The following is a 22519-nucleotide window of genomic DNA, read 5'->3' on the forward strand; positions in this document are numbered from 1 at the left end:
GTTTCTTTTTAATTAAAAATACATCAATGCGTAATTGCCGTGTTACCTCCTTCAGCGGAGTTTGAGTCGGAACTTATTCCGCTTCCAATTTCACCAAAGCATCGTACTCCTTCGGGTGGTCCGCTTTTAAATGGGTTCTTAGGGCAGATGTAGTACGCCCAACTGTAGAATATATTTTCTTACACATGTTGCATGTAGCATGGTCTTTATCTACAGTCGTAAAAAACGCCATATTTCACTTCTTTTCGTCGGCGCCATTGCTACAATTATCACTAGTCAACGTTTTATAGCGTTCACAAACAACACAGACACATAAATGACTTATTTGTTTATTTACGTAAATAATCTTTTACAATTTCACGAAACTGAGCGACACTTAAGACTTTATAAACTGCAACTAAAACAACAAACAATTGAAACAACAAATCACAATTAAGCATTTACGTAAACGTACTTTCTATTGGTCAAAATGAATGTGTAAACAAATAGCGAGCACTGTGCATGCGCGAGCCGACGACCACTTACGAGACAAGACGCGACCTGCACACATTCGCATTCGTAAAACATTCGTGACATCCCTAGTTGACACATTCGACCACATCATGACCAAATTAAAAAAACAAAAATTGTTTTACGGCTGAATCTCTATAAGTTCTTTTTTTTTATTTAAACTAGGGAAACAAACAGGCCAAATAGTACAATAAAATAATTAATTTAGACAATGCACAGCCAAAACAGTTTCCACTTATGACTAATATTATTTATGATTAGGGTTGCCAGATTGTTAAGGCACTAATGAAACATATTTATATATATTGAAAAATGAACTATATTTCCACTCATTTATTATTACACTACATTATGGATGTAAACTTAAAGGTTCGTATACCGTTAGCGCTTGTGGTTAGTTCTGTACTGACATTGAATTGACCCTTTTGACAGACGTCATTATAATTTCTCATGTACCGTCTCGTACAGATTAATTAATTAAAAAAACAAAAATTGTTTTACGGCTGAATCTCTATAAGTTCTTTTTTTTTATTTAAACTAGGGAAACAAACAGGCCAAATAGTACAATAAAATAATTAATTTAGACAATGCACAGCCAAAACAGTTTCCACTTATGACTAATATTATTTATGATTAGGGTTGCCAGATTTTTTTCTGAGATATATAGTATTTGGCGGTTCGAAGGATCTAAAAATAAGGTACACACAGAAAAAATAAAGTATTTTATGATAGTCCTTATTACAGTTATTAGTGCCACCTCTAAGAAATAATGTGTCCCAAAATACTTTTAAAACTAAACTGAAATCAATATTACTCTACAAACAGAAGAATACTTAAGCACCCTTGAAGCACCTAATGAACAGTACCTAGTAATTTTTCGTGTCTTGCTCTAGCTAATAGTTTTACCCTTGCTAAGAATATTTTTTAAAGACTTTTTGTTTTTCTTTTATCATCCTAGTATTCTTGTATGTGTGTGGCAATAAATAATTATTATTCTTATTCTTACTTGCATATTTTTTGCTGGCTTTTGTTTCAGACATTAACAACTTATCATTTTTGAATATGTTAATTGCATCCAGGCATGGAGCAGTCAAATTAAAATAAATGAGCAGCTCATTTTTGATTAATTTTAGAGATGCTTTATTTCTGTCATCCCCAAAAAACGGAGGCCATGACCTTTCCTGCTGATGGAACGGTTTTTGCCTTCTTTGGGGCCGGTTCTCCTCTTCGAGTCCATTGCTTCTTCTGTTCTTTCGTCTCTGGTGTGAAATAATGCACCCATGTTTCATCCATAGTGATAAAACGTCTCAAAAACTCCGCTTTATTGTTGTGAAATTTTGCCAAACACTCGGTCGAAATATCTTCGCGGTGTAGTTTTTGTTCGTCTGTGAGCAATTGCAGCACCCACCTTGCGCAGATCTTTTTCATATCCAAATTTTCAGTTAATATGCGATGTACAGCTCTTTTTACAATCCCTGCCATGTCTGCTAGCTCGCGTACTTTCAATCGACGGTCATCTAATACCATTTTGTGGATTTTTTTTACAGTTTCTGGCGTAGTCACTTCATTTGGTCGACTACATCGATGTTCATCTTCGCAACCTCGTTTAAACTCTGCCACCCAATATTTTATTGTTGTAAACGATGGAGCAGACTCCCCCAAAGTAGAATCTAGCTCCGCTTTATAATAGTTGGACTAAAACCTTTCAAATGAAAATATTGTATCACATAACGATGGCCAATTTTCTCCATGTCTGAAAATTTGTTCACAGCGTCCACTATTGATGGCTACTAAACAAGAGACAAACGACGCTATGTGTTCGAATTTCAAATTGAAACTTTATAAAGGATATTCTTTTAAAAAAAGTATTTACTCAAAATAAAAACCTCTAAGTGTGTCAGGTCGGTCACTTCTGGGACCACCCTCGTAACCTCGACGATTTACTGCTGACGACTTACTACAATTTTCCACCAGTTCTACCTCGCTTATATTAAATTTTTATAGAAAAGGAATAATAACGCGTGCGATAAGGAGATGTGACGTAATATGATTCGTTATGATCTAAGCTCTCTGATTGGCTAATTACGTAATTCGGCGTTGTTCAGGTCAATTCGTACCATCTCGTCATCGCTCACATAATATGATTATATTTCCGTTAATTAACTAATTAGCTCTACAAATATTGCATTACACACTAATTCGGCAACTAGGTCATCTGAAATAAACAACAAAAATTGCACGATTCACAGTACCGATATGAATGTGTTTATTTTTCGCTCGCGCGCGGAAGAATGGGCCGGTTTCACGACCGTTTACGGTGCGCTATTATCTAATGGCTATGATTAGGATTATGTGACCTATATTACTGCGTTAAGCAATTTATTCTCTATAATTACACATAGCATTCATTAGCCTAATTATTTGGATTTCAGAGATAATAGCCCAAATATGCTTAACTCATAGTCCAATCGGGCCTGATCGGATTCTCTTCGGAAAATTAACGACCCAATCACGATAGAGATTTTCTATCTCACTGTTTTTTACCTATCCTAGTCATGATTTGCGTGTGAGTGATTAAATAAATAATATTGTAGGACTTTATTACACAAATTGACTAAGTCCCACAGTAAGCTCAATAAGGCTTGTGTTGAGGGTACTTAGACAACGATTTATATATTATATAAATATATATAATTACTTAAATACATAGAAAACACCCATGACTCAGGAACAAATATCCATGCTCATCACACGAATAAATGCCGTTACCAGTATTTGAACCCGGGACCGTTAATTGGCTATAATTAATGGACCAATGAATAAAACTACTTGATTTTCTTTCTCGTATTCTTTCATCCATCTCACTCTTCGATTAGGGATTAAGGGATTTTGACGACCTAAATAACTAATTATATATGTTCTCTTTCCTCGTGTGGGTTTTGTAGATGCCAGCAATGGATATTGTGAAGATTGGCATACCCATCTCTTTTACAACCGATTCGTCGCTCCACAAAACTTCATTAAAAAGTTTGGATTCTCCCTGATTTTCTGAAGTATTTGGCGGCAAAACTCGACACGTGGCGCGTAATCTTTTGGAAGCAATGTCTGCACCCGTTGGATGTGGTACGGGTGGTACTTATGGCGTTTCAAAACCCTTTGTGCCGAAGATTTTGCTACACCCGTGCAGCGTTCAATGATTCGTACTGAAGTTCCTAGTTCCGCCATTATCTGGTCTAAAACTACTTCTTCGTTAACAGTTCGAGGTCTTCCTTCCGAGTGAGCGGCTTTGGGTACTGTACCATTGCGGTAAGCATTAAATACTCTCAAACTCACTTTATAAGTAGTTGGATTCCGATTTGCGAATCTTTCGTTATCTATCTATAATATAATATCTATACCTGAATTCATGCATAATTCTTCTTCCTTACCTGGCCTATTCTGCTGTTTCTGACAGAAAAAGTTATGCTGCACGTTGTACACCTGGCATCGTGTTCACTGTTGGGGTCTTTGTCTACCCGGGCGTAAGAATTTTGCCATTCCACTTTATAGTTTATACCTAGTTAGTACCTTTATAGTAGGTATCTTTACAACTTTGGCCCCTTTTAGTTGACGGTGGACGTGGAGGTGTTTTATTATGGTCAACGCCACTGCCACAATCGTCATTATAACTGCCACGCCACAATTTTTGTCACTACCAATACCGTCTTCCATTATTGAATTAATTAACACCCCGAACCGCGACTTGACTTGTTTTTTGTTGTTGCGACTTGCGAAAAAAACCGTTGTTTTGATGGAATGGACCGACAATGACAACTTGACCAGTAACCACAGGATGTAAAAATTATTTACAATAACAATACACATAATGGATATATACAGACACTTACTATAACTAGCTTATCTCTAAAATAGGCCCTTGAGGCATTGTACCAAGGTTGCTGGAGGCCTTTCCATTTCCTCGTCGTATCGCAATACTGATACGTTGTGCGAGGAAGCCGCCAGCTCTTCGTTCACCAGGTACGTGAACCAGACGTTTCGCGATTTCTCCAAAAAATTACAGATTAGTTGACGTTTAACTTTGACACACGTTCAGAAATACGCAAAACTACAACACAATGCAACGTGTTCTTTTTTATTTTACGTCCGTTACACTTTTGCAATTAATAATATAATTTTATTTGATTAGAATTCAATTGAAAATCTATCTTGAACAAATTACAAGGATGTCGGAATTATAGTATTTTAGCGTACCTACTATAAGTAAGTCCGGAGGTCGCGGGTTATATTATTATCTCATTTATTTATCTCTTTCCTAGGCTAAGGCTAGGATTTTTACAATATGTATATAAAAGTAAAATATAAGAACACAAACAATACAAAAGATATAAACACATTATAAAAATCCTTACCTAGGGTGCCGCCAGCAACAGGGCAGGGCCCAAGCTGCCGGTGGTCAGGGCCGCAGAGAGAGGAACCGCCGGACTATCCGCGCCGTGTCCAAGATCACAACCTTTAGAGATTTATCTATATTTGGAAAAGTTATCCGAAATATCAGATACTTTTGGCGCGTTGTTTCATCCGCTACTATTGATGCTGACTGTACTAGCGTGGGTATAGAAGATGTAGTATAGATTTATGTTAGTGTTCAGACAATAATCTAATATTGTTAACTGTTATTTATTTAAAATCCGCTATGTGTGTACAAGGACATCTTTATTCTTAAAATCGTAAAATGAAAAATGCCGTTAATTAAATACACAAATGAGGTACCCAATAAAAATAACAAAAATTAAATACAAACCTTATTAAACTCCTTTCTAAAAAAAATTTCAAAGAGGCTATCTTTTTCTTAACCGTGCCAAGTTTGCGTTAGGATCCTTTGTTTACTTTAAGTAATTTTAATATGGTGTAATTATATCAATGATTAAAAACTTGATTCTGTGATAATTAGTTAAGAATACCTATCTATATAAGCGTAAAGGATGACTCACGCTAGACTGGGCTATGGGCTAGGCTCCAGCGTCCGGCGCATCGTTTTCTATGGAAAGCACCACGTGATCACCGATCAGCAGTCATAGAAAATGACGTGACGCGTCGGACGCCTCGGCCCGGGCCTGGCAGACTAGCGTTAGTCGTTTTTTAATTAGAATTTATGTAATCATACACACGTTCGTGTAAATCTCTGCACAGTTGGCAAGTTTTTTTTTTCTCAGGCACAGTTATTGTGTGAACTTCAGAATAAGTCAGTAAGCAAGATTGTTCAGTGTGCGTCTTCCTATTAGACGTGCGCGCCGCGCTACTGTTACCCAGCGGCGGCGCGCCGACCTGTCGGGGTCGGCGTGGTGGCGCCGCGCCGGCGTGGGTATTTTTTTTAATAAAAAAAATCTAGCAGCTATCCAGCAGTAGGTACTAAATTAAAGAAAAATAATTGCGTATGACCGAATGAAAACTTTTATTAGGCACTTACTAACTACTGTGTGTGTTCTTTACATGACTCGTAATTATTTTAGGCACTTGATTCCCAAAAGGGACGGTAGCTTGGAGAAGGGGCGGGAAAGGGACGGTGTGGCATTAAAAAGGACGGAAAACCGTCCCTTTTAGGACGATCTGGCAACGCTGATGACAACACGGTGAGAAAAAAGCTCGCGTCTTTACCCTCCCCGCGCCCCGCTCTTCCCCGCCAGCCACACGTTCGTGAACGCTCGGTCCAGCTCGGCTGAATTCGATTAATTTATCGCGCTTCGGCCATCTTCGGCGCGCCGAGAGAATGTCTCGGCGGCGGCGGCGCGTTCCGATGTCGGCGCGGCGCGGCGGCGCCGGCGCGGCGCGCACGTCTACTTCCTATATCTATCACCCTCTATCACGTCACGCCTACAACTAACTAACTGCTTTGGCTCAGCGATCCAAAAAGAATCTTGGCCTCCGAAACGAGAGAACGCCACCTGTCCCGATCCAGCGCGGTTTCCTGCCATGAATTGGCACTCAGCCGACGCAGGTCCGCCTCCACGACATCACACCAGCGGTACCTGGGGCGCCCGATCGGACGACGGCCGGTTGGTCGCCCCAAGTACGCTTCCTTGACTACGCGATCCTTCCCCATTCTGAGTAGGTGACCGAGCCAGCGAAGTCTGTGGGATTTAGTTACGCCTATGATATTGGGCTCAGCCACCAACTCTTCGATCTCGGCATTTTTCCGGATCCTCCAGGAGCCGTCGTCACTTCGGACAGGTCCCAAGATCTTCCTGAGCACTTTTCTTTCCGCTATCAGGAGCTGACTTTCCTCTTTTTGAGTTAGTGTCCAGGCCTCACAGCCGTACATGAGAATAGGCCGAATGACGGTTTTATAGATTCTTAGTTTTGTACTCTTACTGAGAAGCCTGGACACCAAAACTTTATGGAGGGCTGCACTACATCGTAGTGCGTTTTGAATACGTAGTGCAATCTCCTCCTCCCGGGTGTTTGTATCGGTGACTGTACATCCGAGGTAGCGGAACTTGTCAACACCCTGATAGACGGAACCCTCCACATGAAGGCTGTCACGGCGAACTCGCGTGTTTTTGTACCGTTTCATGTGGAGGTATACGGTTTTTGCTTGATTGATCCTGAGACCTATCTTGGTTGCTTCCTGCTCGAGGACCTTTACCGCCTCAACCACCTCTTCACGGCGTTCCCCTAACAAAGCAAGGTCATCCGCATACCCAATCACCTTGTGCCTCCCACCCAGCTCTACTCCTATATCAAGGGTTATCACCTTGCGGACGACATGCTCTAGAGCCAGGTTGAAGAGTACAGGCGACAAGGCATCACCCTGCTTTAGGCCGGTTATTACCGCGAATTCGTCCGTCAGTTCTCCCCCAACTCTGACTCTCATCCTGCTCTTCTTGGTTGCCGTGGCGATTAAGGAAACTAGTTTTTTTGGGATGCCAAAATTAATGAGGATGGAATATAGGGCCCCCCGATCCACACTGTCGTAGGCTTTCGCGAAGTCCACAAACAAACAGTGGACGCTCTGCGCGTACTCCCACTTCTTCTCCATTATCTGCTTAAGCAGAAAAATCTGGTCCACTGTGCTGCGGTTTTTGCGAAACCCACATTGGTAATCGCCAAGGATTTTTTCAGCATGCGGCTCCAGTCTTTTTAACAGCACATTAGACCAGATTTTGTACGCAGATGTCAGCAGAGCGATCCCCCGATAGTTAGTGCACCTCTTCTTGGAGCCTTTTTTGTGGATCGGACAAATGACGCCCATATTCCACTCCTGTGGCTGTTCCTCAAGTTCCCATACCTTCAGCAAAAGTTCATACACTTTAGACTGAGCTAAACCACCACAACACTTCCAGACCTCAGACGGAATTCCGTCAATACGTCACGCCTACAACTCATGCACATATTAAATACCGAATCTTTATTATTCAATAACATTGTTTGAATTGTATGCCTATATTCTGTAAAATTTACACCAGCGCCGTCCAATGGTATGTTGTTAACAATGCACCAGAAAAAATAAATAATCATTGGCCCGCAATTATTATTATCAGTTTGTTAACGATGTTTTATAGTATGAACTTTATTTATCTTAACATTGTACTTAAATCTTCTCAATAAAAGATTAATATAACTTTAGTAACTTTTTTATTGCTAAGTTAATTGCCGAGTGGGTCAATTATTGTGATGCTTTGATCGCTTAGTTTCATAATAACGAAAGTGTAGTGATTGTGAATGTTAATCGGAAATACTATTTCCTTGTCAAAAGACCAATTAAAATTACTAACGTCATAATTTTCAGTAGGAACAAAGATGATTGAGGACACTTCACAGTTCTTAACATCGTACTGTTATTTTCATTTATTATATGTAAAGCACGGTTAACAACAGTACTTACATGTGTTTTAGGACATAGCAAATGAAAATCAGAGGCACGCAATTCCTTAACAAGAGGTATAGAATTCAGTTTAGTAATATAATAGTGTCTTTGTAATACTTTATGTTAACTAGGGTCGGTCACTAATCCGTTGGGAAACACATCAAGGTTTGCATGTCTACTACAGTCAGAACGTGCTGACCAAAGAGGGATTGGAGACTAAATTTCTATTACATTTTTAGATTCACAATATAAGCATACAAATGCACCCGAAAAATCATTACCTTCATCTATAAATATTTTAGCACATGATTGGTGCACCCATTCCAGACGAACTTCACACTGGACCCACTTTTTTATTTGTCGAAACTTGTACCACCCCTGCAATACATACCTACCTTACCTTACTTACCTACCTTAATTGGTATTTTGTAAACCTTTTATTTCAGTGTAATTTTCAATTTGCACTGTGTGTCAAAATGAGTATGCACCGGTTTCCTCTTTTTCTGCCACACTTTTTCATCTTGGGAAACGTTACTTTAGTTCTAGTAAGTTCTTTTTTGGTATTTTATAAGGTATCTCCTTCGAAATTGATTTGTTATCACGCATCAAGTTTCTAACAAGCTAGTACATTTTATATTATGTTAGCCTTCTAATATGTCTCCTTTCAAGTGTCCAAAATAATGTGCAACCAGAGAGTTACTTACTCGTTTACTTTTCAGTGAATTGCTCTACAGACGTAAGTATGCCATGTATTTGGTAGTAAATACTTGAAACATATCGGAATTGTAAAATTTATTTATTGTATTACCCTGCGAATCAAGTAATATATTTGAAGTATTTGCCATACACCGAATATATGTAGAAATGGCTCTTGGCATAGTTTACATTGCCTTTAACTTTATTATCGTCAATTTTCGACGATGTGACCGTTTACAAATTTTCTAAAATATCAACGCTATCTTGGTCACGACAAAGACTTATTAGAGTATTGTAAGCATTTACAATATTCCGTGCATAATATCGTGAATTTAGTAAAATGTGGAGATTCGAGACGAAATCATCAATGGTTTTTAAATCTTTAATTAAAATGACACTGACTAAAAGGTCTTTCAAGATATTTTTTTTTTGTGAAGAACATTTATCAACGTCTACACACACATTTACAAGATGTGACATAAAAATATGGGAGTATGTGGTTTTTCTATTTCATGACGTTCTTCTAAGCTTTTGTAACATTGCCCTAGTTACAGTAAGCGAAGAAAGTGGGTTCTGAAAGCTGTAAATGAAATCTTTCGAAAGCTGTTTACGGGCGTGTCAAAGTGTCTTAATGTCTAGATGTCTGTCAAAATTAGTTGTGTGTCATGAATCTTTCGTCAGCCGCTAATTTTCAGCTGCCCTAACTATAGTTAGCGAAGAAAGTGGGTTCTGAAAACTGTAAATGAAAGCTGTTTACGTTGATGTACGTCTTTAAGTGTCTTAATGTCTAAAAGTAGGTCAAAATTAGTGATGTCTGTCATGAATCTTTCGTCCGCCGCTAATCTTCAACTGGCCTAGCTATAGTAAGTATAGGATATCTGGGAGTATATAATAAGAAATGCGGAAGTACTTAATTAAGACGTGTATTTTCCCAATCACGACCGGGAGACAACAAAGGAGCGAGCTATGCGTCGGGCCTTCCGTAGCCGCGCGGAATGCTGACAACGCATAGTCCCTATAGGCCCCCCCCCCAAAAAATTTTTACAAAAAAAATTCCAAAAATAACCTTAAAAATAACTAATTATGTTTTTAAATTGTCAAACGATGTGAAAAACCAATAAATGAATCTAATTTATTTTTTTAATTTTATTGTGTCTGTTACCACTTATCAATTTTAAATTATATCTGACTGTACTTTTAATTTAAATAAAAATGTGCCTCGTAAACAATACCGCGCTGCTCCTACCTGGAATTCAAGAGCGAGCGATAACAGAACACAATGTAACATGATTACTTACGTTTATTAAGTACAATGTTGTAATAAAGTTGACTCTAGAATAGGTAATGAATCTAAAAATAGAATTTCACGAATCTCTCCATCTTTTTTAGGAACAATATGCAAAGGACTATACCACGGACTCTTAGATGGCCTGCAAATGCCCATCTCCACCATTGTTTGAAATTCCTTTGTTGCTTTTTCGTACCTATCAGGAGGCAGCGGTCTAGTTCTTTGATGTATCGGAGGCCCTGTCGTCTCTATATGATGATAAGTATTGTGTTTAGGTGCCTCGATAAACGACAACGGCTTTAAAAGTTCTGGGTACTTGTGCAACAAATGATATGCCTTATTATCCGTACTAATTAAATTAATTGATGAGTCAGTATGGTTTATGATCGTACCAATTACATAAATACTTGTCAAATTATCAACTAACTTTTTGCCATACAAATCCACAATGAGTCTATAATTATGCAAAAAATCTGCTCCAATAATAGGTTGTTTAACATCACATACAATAAAATTCCACTTAAAAGTACGTCTCAAATTCAAATTTAACGTTAATGTGACGTATCCATATGACTTAATCTCGGTGTTATTCGCGGCGTATAACTTGCAATTCTTAACGGATTGTAAAGAGTCTTTCACAAATTTAATGTTTTTTGGAATCACACTCACATTTGCGCCTGTATCGACCAAAAATTTAAAACCAGAGTTTCTATCTATTACACTAAGGCGATAATTATTTACCAAGGTGCAGGGTTCCGCCAAAAACGTCTGCACGGTGTCTAGTTTCCCGTCGGCGACTGTCCTTTCCAGCTGCATGGCTGCACGCACTTATTGGCCTTGGTCTTGTATCGGTAATGGTAGAAACACAACCAATCAGGGCTGTTAGGGGTCCTCCCAGAGCGGCTGTTGTTGCGTGAGCGACTACGTGCACGTCCCTGGCTGCGGTTCCTCCTTCGGCTCCTACCTTGTCCACTAGAGCTGGCTAATTCACTGATGCGGCTGTTAATCTTCGCTAATTCCGCCGTTATAAAATCATTCGGCGAACTTTGGCGCGATGTTGTCTGAATTGAGGCGACTTCATTCGGTTTAAACGTCTCCATGACCTTGTCGGCAATACTTACAAGGCTTTCTAAGTTTTTTGAATCTGCTGACGCTACGACTGCCCTTACCGATGGTGGTAGATGACCTTGCCAAAAATAGATTAAAGTGTCGTCCGGAATTTTATCACGCGCAAGGTCACGCATTCTCCTCATTAGCTGAGATGGTCGTTGTTGTTCATCATATGTTTTGCATCCAAAACTCATCGTCTCTTAATATAGATAACTTCCATGGGTTGTCTTTCTCCGCCCCAAATCCCAAAGATGCACCTTTTTCGGCCAGATATACGCAACTGTCCTTGCGCTTGATAATACCAGTTACTGTTTTTATTGTCTGTAACCGTTCCGGCTTTTTTATTATATTTCAATATTCGAATTTTATTTTCTTTAATTGCATCTTCAAAACACTTCCTAAAAACAGTTACAAAACATTTAACTTCAACAATATCCAATTCTGTGACCTGGCGCTAGTTGCGCACGCTTAATGCCGCACCACGATACGATCCGACCGGACCGGTACAGACTGGACGTTCGTTTCGTCCGTGCAATTTTATTTAGTGTTAAGTATGTTCGTCATGTTTATTTTATGTTTCTTTCCTTTTTTCTGTTACCTTCCGTGACTATTTCGCACTCGATGGTCTCATCGGAAGATCAGCGCTGGAAGTCGCCAGCAACATGCTGAGATGAGGCCATTTCGTGACACTTTACTCTCACTATGTTCTCTTTTATGTCTGTCTATTACTGTTTGTGTGTTTATGAATAAAACAAATTCTATTTCTATTTCTATTTCTAATATCGTCGTCTCCGACAATTTCGTTAGACGTAACACATATACGGATGTTAGTTTGGCGCATACCATACTGTTCACAGCGTACGATATTTGACGTCCGTATATGAATCCAGAACACTACTTTAGAATAATTGCGGACGTCAAATATGGAGCGGCATTAATAGTAGATATACAGCTAACTGACGTCCGCATATGAGGTAAAAGTACTACTTTAGAATAATACTCGGACTTCAGCCTAAGACACCTAGAGACATGAATAGAATGCAACTATCTGACGTCCGGATATATAGGGTATCCAAGCAGTCTCTTGCACTGCACATACGGGTATTTAAGCGATCTACGCTGCTACGGTTAGCGGTGTGAATAAATAAAACAGTGAGTTAAATAAAGAACTGAATTTATTCCACCGAAATTTCCGCCGCAAGCACACGATTTAGAGTCGTAAAGTAGGGTAGGTTTTAGGCCGGTACCGATTTTGCTCCGAGATCAGTTCCACCACGCAAATACTACCCTGAAGCTGCCGGAGCCACTGCGGGTTGGGAGACGGACGAGCTGAGGGACGTCAGCTAGGGCCGCTCTGGAACTGCTGGAACTGGTCTGAATGGTTAGTGCTTTAATCCCCGTTGCGTAAGTGTTGAACACTTCTTACGCTTAATCTAAGCAGGTAGTTTTAAATTTACTGTCCTATCCTTTCCTTCCTATTAGTTAGGTATTACTTGACCCAATTGTGAGCTGTTCCTCGAACTCCGATTCCGTATGATTTATTTAATAGGATTGGGTATTGGACTTTATCGTAAGCTTTGGTCATGTCCAATAGTATGCCAATAGCGTATTGTGTTGAGTCTAATATGTATGTCGAGGATAGTTTGGATGTATTTGAAAACCGCCAGCGTTGTAGAGCGTTTCCTACGGAAACCGTTTTGTGATTCATCAAAGATTTTATATTTCTCGCAGAATGCGTATATTCGATTGTACCTCGCTTTTTCGAATATTTTCGATGCTGTCGGAAGTAGAGCTATTGGGCGGTAGTTATTAGGATTAGTTTTTGAGTGTTTTTTGGATTGGCTTTACTATGGCGGTTTTTAATAAATCAGGGAAAGTACCTTCAATAAACGATTGGTTTATTCATACTGTCCACCAGGATCCCCTAGCCTGATCCCCTGAAGGTAAACTTACCTAAAGTTGTTTATACAATGCAGCAGTTAAAGTTTCACTTCTGACATTCACATGCAAAACACTGATTTGTTTGCCCATGATTACTCGTCGCAGATAACCTTTATTAATCTAGCTAACACGACTCGCTAGAGATAGACAATGTTGTAAATCAAATGTCATTAGTGGCAATTGAGATAATATAAATCTATGATTGTGTCTTTCTGTGCATAATGTCGGAAGAAGTTAATATGATAAATGTGATAGAAAATCACGGAAAAGTGATACTATTTGACGGACGAAGGTATCACAAAAAAAAATCATATAAGAACGGAAACGATTTGTTACGGTGCAGTAACTGGAAAAAATTTAAGTGCAGCGGCTATTTGACTGTCGATGTAAGTAAGAGTATATGTATTCTACTATATGGGACAAGTATGTATATAAATTTGTCCTGCGGGCCAGGGCGGCCATCTCCGCCTCCTGGTTGCCGAAGGACTGTGGACCACTGCCCCATACATGGCCTACTATCCATCCCGTCCCACTGGCCACTGCTGCAACATCCCACGGGATTCCTTTTTTGACAATGAGGGGGCTTAGGCTATAGCCCTCACGCGAGTCCAGTGTGTATTGGACTTCACACACCATACCATTTACTTGCGAATATTTATGCAGTTGTCCTGACGATGCTATCCTTCACAGAAATACAATTTAAATATCCTATGAACTTTACTTTGTAATAACAGTCGTTTCTATCTTTAAATGTTTTATTATTATAAAGTCTACAAATGTTGAATTTGTTGAACCAATGACTGAACAGCTAAGTAGATCGAATGTATGAATACTCTAAATAATCTGACAATATCATTTACACACTCTGAAATATAGTCTCCAATGGTATTATTCAGCGAGCTGGTTAAATCCTCCCAGTTTTACTCTCCAAGGTGCTGAAGGCACATTCGGCTTCTGGGTGGTAAATAGAAGTTTTGCTCTACTAAAATTTTTGCCTTCGCCATATCCGGTATATTCAATAGATTCTGGTTCATACAATCATTGAAGACGTATCTATTCGGGTCATCAAAAGCCCGCCGTAGAGATCCAGCAAAGTAGCCACTCATTTTATTGTAATTTATAATAATTATAATAGATCTAATATAATAACAATTCTAGAGCGAGTGACGCGTAAGATGAAAACAATAATGACGTGCACATAATTGTCAATTTAACATCCTTTTTAATCTAATGACATCTTCACAATGTGTTCTATCAAAGTCCGTGAGGTTGTCTTCGGCCTCTAATATTTCCTCCCAGCTTTGGATCGGCTGCAGATGGAATGAACAGGTACGAGTTCCTGGCGAAACGTAGAGGTCCCATTTTATTAGTAATTTCGCTTTGATTTGGTCGGGAATTGCTGTCAATGGCAATTGATTACAGCCGCCAAATACATAGGCATTTCTATCTTCCGGCGTCCTAACTAATCGACTAATTGTTTCTTTGACATTATTGTTATTCAGTATAATTTAGGTAAGAAAGAAAACCTTCTTTACGACGATATTTTTGTTTGGTTGAAATTCCCAAGACGCATTTAGATTTCGTTATGTGTGACTATTTAGATGTCCATAGTTCGGAAGAATCATCCCGCCGTGTCATCATTTTCTGTCTGGATGAAAATAAAACCAAATTATCCTCGATCAATCATGTATTTTGTGATGGAACTATTAAAACTTGCTCGCCACCTTTTAAGCAATTATATGTTATGCACGGGGATATTGGTAGTTCTCTTACATCAACAAATGTCGTTCCATTACTATATGATCTGCTGAGTGACAAGACAGCTGAAACATATGATATATTTTTTAAAATGATTAAATCTCAGGTAACTAGCTTCAACCCCAAGAAATTAAATATTGACATGGAGAAAGCCGCTGTTAAGGCTATTAAGGAGAATTTTTCTGAGGCAGATATAAACATTTGCTATTTCCATGTCAAGAAAAGCATTCGTAAAAAAGGAAAACAATTAAGCGGGCCACAGACCATCAGTTTTATCTGCACAGTTTTAACTGTACAGTCGAACTGTTCAGTTAAAACTGATATCCCTTGTGACTACACACTGAAAGTTTTTTTATTATTTATCCTTTTCGCTTGAAGTAAAGACGTTCGACGGAATCATGGATGACGCTGTGGCAATTATTGGATTATTGTGTATTTTACAAAAAAAAGACAAAGAAGGAAAAGAATGTGGTGTAAACATTGGTTATTACAGAGAAAGCAATATACGCATAACAATTTACTAAAGGAGATCAGAATTACTCCAAAAGATTATCGTAACTATTTAAGAATGGATGAAGAAACTTATTTGCTTTTGCTCGATTTGGTTACACCAAGAATAATGAAACAAGATACAGTGATGAGAAGTGCTATTTCACCACATGAAAGATTAACAGCAACGCTTCGATTTTTAGCAACAGGTAGAAGCTACGAAGACCTTAAATTTTCAACAATAATATCCCCCCAGTCACTTTCCAGTATTATACCAGAAACGTGTGAAGCGATATATAGTGTTTTACACAAGGATTACTTAAAGGTACGTAAGAAATAAAATGCATTTTATTTTTAGAGTATTTTAATAATTATATGTAACTTATAAGTATTTAAAAAAATCAGACTGAACATAACTAGAAATAAAAGAAGTTAATAAGCATCATAGTTAGATAAAAAGTCGGCAATTGTTGAAGTAGAACTTGGTTGCGACTGAATCATTTGTTGTTGAGTTGCATGCTGTTGAGTTGGTGCAACATTATTATTACCCGATGATCCCGGACTCTCAGGTATAGACAAATAAACAACTTGAGGTTGAGCCTGTGTTTGTTCATAAATTGAGCGCTGACTTTGAGGACTTGGTTGATTTGAGTAAGGTGAAGTACTGTGATTGAATTGGCTGGATGAAGTGGAATATGATCTTTGATGAAAGGGAGAATTAGGAAAAGGGGCCATTACTGTATGTGATGTTGTTAACTGACCCAATTCAGCTTCTGTGAGAGTCTCATTAATATTTTTTTCTGCGAGGATTCGTTGAGTTTTATTTAGATCTCTTAGTTTAAATGCAACAGATTTGCCAAAAATATCATAACGGTCGTCGGGTTGCTTCGGTGGTGGTGGAGATGGAGCCGGAAGTTTGAAATGATCTCTGACAGATATCAAAACGTCTTTTGTGAGGTCCGCTTCAGATTTTCGTTTCCTTGAGGTTGAGGAGGAGGACGTTGTAGACTCTGTTGTAGGTGTTTGCTGAACACCTACAACACTTGAGTCTTCAAAGTCTTGTGCTTCCTTTACTGATTCTTCAACTGACAATGGAGCTGACTCTGGTGAATTAACCTGTAATATTGTATTTGTTTCAGTTTCCTCGATCACAAGAAGAATGGAAAAGAATAGCTGCACTATTTGAACAAAGATGGAATTTTCCGCATCTGCTTGGGGCGATGGACGGGAAGCATGTAACAATAAATCCACCACGAGGAAGTGGGTCGACATATTTCAATTATAAGAAAAAACACAGTATGGGCTTAATGGCTATAGTTGACGCTCAATATCAGTTCATTTTATGTGATTTTGGAACCAACGGACGAATATCAGACGGTGGAGTTTTACAAAATACAACATTCTTTCAAAAACTTCAAGAGAATGACTTGAATATTCCGGCCGAAGAAATCGTAACGAATAGCTCAAAATCGTTACCGTATGTCTTTGTTGCTGATGACGCTTTTCCACTAAGGACTGATATGATGAAACCTTTTAGACAGGCTGAGTTGGATACAAGAGAAAAAAAAATTTATAACTACCGTGTTTCGCGAGCAAGACGAATTGTTGAAAATTGTTTTGGTATTTTAGTTACACGATTTCGAATATTTCATACAGATATTAATGTACATCCAAGTAGAATTGAATCAATTGTAATGGCATGTTGTGCCTTACACAATTTTTTAATTAAAATGTTACCAAATTCTTATATCAGTCCAGAGTGTTTTGATCGCGAACAGACTGATATTGGACATGTCACACCAGGTTACGATACAAATCATTCTACCATGGAACCTTTACAACAAAGGAATATAGGAAACACGGCCCGAACACCCAAAATGATTAGACAAGAATTTATGAATTATTTTAATAATGAAGGTCAAGTTCCCTGGCAAAATAATTTTATTTAAGTAAATAAAATAATGTTTATATAAGTAATATTAGTTTTATTACCTCATCATCCAAATTCGAGCGTGAAGGTCGTGGTACATGTTGATCATCCAAGAATTTCAAAAGAGGGTAATACCATAGTTTTGGCTCATATATTTCTTCTGTGCCTGCACCTGATTGATTTGAAGCTTTCACCTTTTTGTGTTCTTTATTATAAGTACAACGTAAATTATTGATTTTTTTAACTACCGCTGCTTTGTCACTAGTAGGTTCAACCTCTCGAAGTTTAACCAATAACCTCCTGTAGGCTGCCTCTTTTTTGTCACGGTCGTGGTACTCTTTAGCTTTAACTTTCCACAAGGAAGGTTCAGAACGATATATTTCTATAAATTCTTCTAACCATTCACGTTGATTAGGCATGTTGATGTTGCAAAGACTTAAGACCGTAGAAAACGTGCTCACTGCAATGATGATCCGTCAAAACTGACAACAAAACAGTTTTTTTGCCACAGACCATCAGTTTTAACTGAACAGTTTTAACTGTACAGTTTTATCTAATGAAATTTCGGTTAGATCGTCAGTTCAACTGCACAGTTCAAAGATTTGCCTACACACGTACGTTTTAACTGAACAGTTCGACTGTACAGTTAAAACTGTGCAGATAAAACTGATGGTCTGTGGCCCGCTTTAAGCTTGATAAAAAACAAATATACGAGGAGAGTGCTTGACTTATGTAGTGCAATGGCACTATTGCCTGTTAATTATATGAGTGAGGGATGGAACTATATAAACAAATATATTTCAAGCATGAGTGACGATTATCCAAAAATTTTAAAATTAAAAACATATATGAATTTCTGGCTCAAGAATGACGATGTTAAAAACATGTGGTCAGTGTTTAGTGAAAGACAAGGATGGCGGGAGATCATCTATTCCGTAGCTGTTTTTGTTTTTTAGGTTTTTTATAATTGTATATACTTTTTGATAGGTAACGGGGGCAAGAAACATCGTATTCTCAGTTGTTTGGAGTACAGGCCTCCCTATTCGTTGTTCAGCGGGCGTTGTATTTTCAGAGGTTTTCCCTATAGATATAAAATAATCGTTAAACAATTCAGCTACTTGTTTTGGATCGCAGGTAAGCGTATCGTTTATTTGTAGACTTAAGTTTTGGGGTTCCTTTTCCTGTTTTTTATTTGTTTTTTCATTAATTATGTTCCACATTGTTTTGACCATATTATTTGATTTTTTTATTCTATGTATATATTGTATTTTTTTGGATGTAATAATTGCTTTTTTTAATACTTTATCATCATGTCTATAATTTATGATATAGCACTAATAAACTTTCGACTCTTGAAAAATGTCATCATTATCAAATATTTCGAACAAATTGTCAAAAATACTGCCAAAAATTAACACAGTGTGTTTCTTTTTGTTGTCGATTATTGCAAATAACTTTTGTTCGATAAATATATTTTTTTATCTTTTGTTCTAATTAAAAAAATAGTAACGTCAGAGCATTCCTGACAAGTAACCCTACGTGGGATTTCAGGGTTTGTCCAATGGCTAAGGTCACCCTGTATAAGGAAGATTAGTTAGCGTCAATAATCTGCACTCTGTTGTCGTATCTCCCTCTCAGAGCATCAACGGCTATCTAATTGTCATTCGTAGTTTCTAAACCAACGATTATGGTTTTGGCTTCATCCTTTATTGATGATTGCCTTCAGATATAGCAACTTATCCACATCACGTAGATTTCTTTGATCAATATTTGAACTAGATTGGTCCCAAAATTATGTACATTCTAGAACCTCACAATGAAAAGATATGAGGTCTAGCTCTGGTATACTTGCTCCTATTCTTTGTAGGATCGAATGTGACTTGTCTTGTAGCCTTATCGGCTTGAATTCTTGCATTAACTTCAGCTAAAACTTCATCACCCTCTAGCTGTATTGCAGTTAGATTTGAAATCTCATCGGCGTTAGGATCCTTAGACAAATCGAAGGACTGATAGGGTTTGAGATCCAGATAGTCGTCAAATATGAGATCCGGATCCAACGACTCATAGGATCCGGATATTTCGGATATAACAGATCCGTTACATAGGGTCATGGACCTATAGCAGAATAAAGCTGAGCTAGAAATCATTACCAATCAGAATATCAATTCTATCTGAGAATGAGCCATCGTCGGCTAACACATATTTTGAGCTGTGAATCCACTTCGTTAATTCTTGTTTTGGATAATTAATACCTTGAGTGATAGAAGGTACAGCATTTTCAAATACCGTTTTCAGCTCATTATCTCAAGTTTGTATGGTAAGTTTGACAAGCGGACTATCTAATTCTCGTGGCTTCCTGGATCCGAATCTAAACACGCATAGGTTATCTTCTATGATCTTTAGATTTAATTCCTTGACTTCCGTTTGTGTTATACAACTTCTCTGAGATCCTGAATCTAATAATACCCGGCATCTTTTCATCAAACCTTCATGTCCTATGACTAGGGTTAGGACTCTCGTGAACTGAACGAATGACTGTGTTACATTTTATTCCCATTTATTACAATCTGCACATCACTAGGGCTGGAGATATCCTTGAGTATATCGCTGTCGGCGATATCCACTTTCGTAACTCGTTAGACTTTCCATTCCTTCTTTTTGAGCTCCTCTACCAATTACCCTATTTGCATAGGTCTCGTGGGGCACCTCGAGTTTTAGTTAGTACTGATTAATATATATATATACAGGGTGATTTCGGGGTCGTGGAACAAGAGAAGAAGACATCACACAGAATTCAAAGATGAGTCTAATGATGTTGCTCATTATTTATTATCACCAATAATCATGATTATTTTTCAGGTGACAAGTAGAAAAAAAACATGTTTGCATACAGTTTTCTCACCCTACTCAATGTGACGTCTTGTCGCTTTCCATACAGCGTATGTCAAAAGTCATAGGGTGACCATGATTATTTCGTATAAGATTAATTTTACTTGAAAAATAGTAAAAATAAAACTAATTATCTTTCAATCAAATACTACCGTATGATAATGTAAATCATTTATAGATTTAAAAAAAGTTGTTCTGGATCACGACCCAGAAATCACCCTGTATATATATTAATTCTGAACGAACCTGCAATTCCAAGTCACATTGCAATGGTAAATTGTTTAGGTAGTTTTTCGCTGCTTTAAAACTGCTGCTGCTTCTTGGGTTTGTTAAGGGTTTAAACTTTTTGCCATCTCTGTCGTGAGCTATTCCACTCCTCGAATGGATTCACCCAAATGTACTGAGCTGAACCCAATCCCCATGGGCTCACCCTATGTAGCAAATATGAAGCATGCAAAGGCAGTTGCGTCAGCTGTCTCTTCCATGGTCACATCCAATGGACGCGTACAAAGCTTGATGCAGTCAGCCCCCTCATACTGATGCTTGTCAAGCCTTCTAAGCAGTATATTCCCTAGTGGAACTTAAATGTGCATACTTAGTGCCTTATACTCTTGACCATGATCCACGTGGTCCGCCGCAGTGATCAGCCTCGTGCAGCCTCCGCCAACGCGTCGCTGACGGCGCAAGCGCCCTGGCCGGTCGTGTAAGTATAGCCGCCCCGTGTGGCTGGTGATGATGCGATTACCTGCCTAGGTTGGGTTGAGCACGTGGACACTTCGAATGAAACTAAGTCTTGACCAAGTGATATATGTATTTCGTTCACCAAACTGATTGCACTTATTTATAGGTATTACAAGCTAACACGTACCTAACATATTCTAGTTCGCTCTACTGTACGGACCGCCACGGTAGAGTACATGAGAAAGATGGCCGCTGGTAACCGACCAGCGGTCCGGCTGCGCCCCCGGACGCGTGCGTGGCGTTGGCCTCCGTTCCACTTTCTGCCCGCCCTGCGCGTCCTCTTCTTCTTCTTTCCGCCCTCCGTTTCAGGTCTCATGGACGGTGCCGATGCTAGGCGGGTTGGTGTTATTAGCCGAGTGCTGTTGTCTGTAATAAAAGCTACGTATTGTCCGTGTCGCCCAATATCGCCAACATGTCTCCTGGGGTGCCGTGTGTTCCCGCGGTCTCCTCCTGGTCTGGTTGTTTAGGCGGCGCAGAGGCCGTTGCACCTTATGCTGTAGTGCGTTAGGGCCATTACCCCAGATTCCAGACATATAACAACATTCATCATCGGCCAAGGCATGTACAGGTACAAACGTTTAATGTTTGGAATTACTTGCGCCCCTGAGATTTTCCAAAAAACAATAGAGACACTGTTACTTAGCTGTGAAGGGGTCATAAATTTTATGGATGACATATTAGTTTATGGAAAAGACAAAGAAGAGCATGACGCAAGGCTCCAACAAGTAATAACCGTGTTAAATGATAACAATGTAGTATTAAAACAAGAAAAATGTATAATCGGAGTCACTAAAGTACACTTTCTAGGACATGAACTATCAGCGGAGGGTGTAAGGCTGTTGCAAAAGTATTTATCGGCGATTCAGCAGGCAGGTTCAGGGCACCTAAAACTGTTGCTGAATTACAGAGTTTCATGGGTTTGGTGAACTATGTTGGCAGGTAGATACCTGATAAGTATAGGGCTGAGGGGACGAGTGACACGAGCGTTGGTTTATAGCACACTGCTTTATTGACGTAAAGATGGATCGTGGGCGCAGCCACACACACATGCATAGGTAATAGTCGCATACATATATATACGCATATAAGTTTAAGGACATTAACATAATGACAGTGCACTGTCAATATATTTATGAGAATATTCTGTATGTACATAAAAACATTGCCAGTTTTAAGAAAAACTGTGAAATACATAATATTAATACTAGAAATAAGCATAAGCTCGCAGTGCCCTTCACTAGGCTCCATAAAATTAAGAAATCATTCATGGGTAATTGTGTAAGATTTTACAATAAACTTCCTA

General features: G+C 38.7%; 2 protein-coding genes across 2 annotated transcripts; one reads left to right on the top strand and one right to left on the bottom strand.

Moving 5' to 3' along the window:
• Positions 1-11719: 11719 nt before the first annotated feature.
• LOC133524891 (putative nuclease HARBI1) lies at positions 11720-17633 on the top strand. Its single transcript, XM_061861048.1, has 2 exons — positions 11720-15981; positions 16796-17633. Exons 1-2 carry the CDS (start codon positions 15634-15636, stop codon positions 17603-17605), a joined length of 1158 nt encoding a protein of 385 aa, XP_061717032.1. The 5' UTR covers positions 11720-15633; the 3' UTR covers positions 17606-17633.
• LOC133524894 (uncharacterized) lies at positions 16003-18424 on the bottom strand. The gene is made up of 2 exons (XM_061861052.1): positions 17649-18424; positions 16003-16772 (listed from the first exon to the last, which is right to left on the bottom strand). The coding sequence occupies exons 1-2, from the start codon at positions 18003-18005 to the stop codon at positions 16089-16091; spliced, it is 1041 nt and encodes a 346-aa protein (XP_061717036.1). The 5' UTR covers positions 18006-18424; the 3' UTR covers positions 16003-16088.
• Positions 18425-22519: the final 4095 nt, after the last annotated feature.

This window comes from Cydia pomonella, chromosome 14 (assembly GCF_033807575.1).
Source record: "Cydia pomonella isolate Wapato2018A chromosome 14, ilCydPomo1, whole genome shotgun sequence".
Classification (NCBI taxonomy): Eukaryota; Metazoa; Arthropoda; class Insecta; order Lepidoptera; family Tortricidae; genus Cydia; species Cydia pomonella.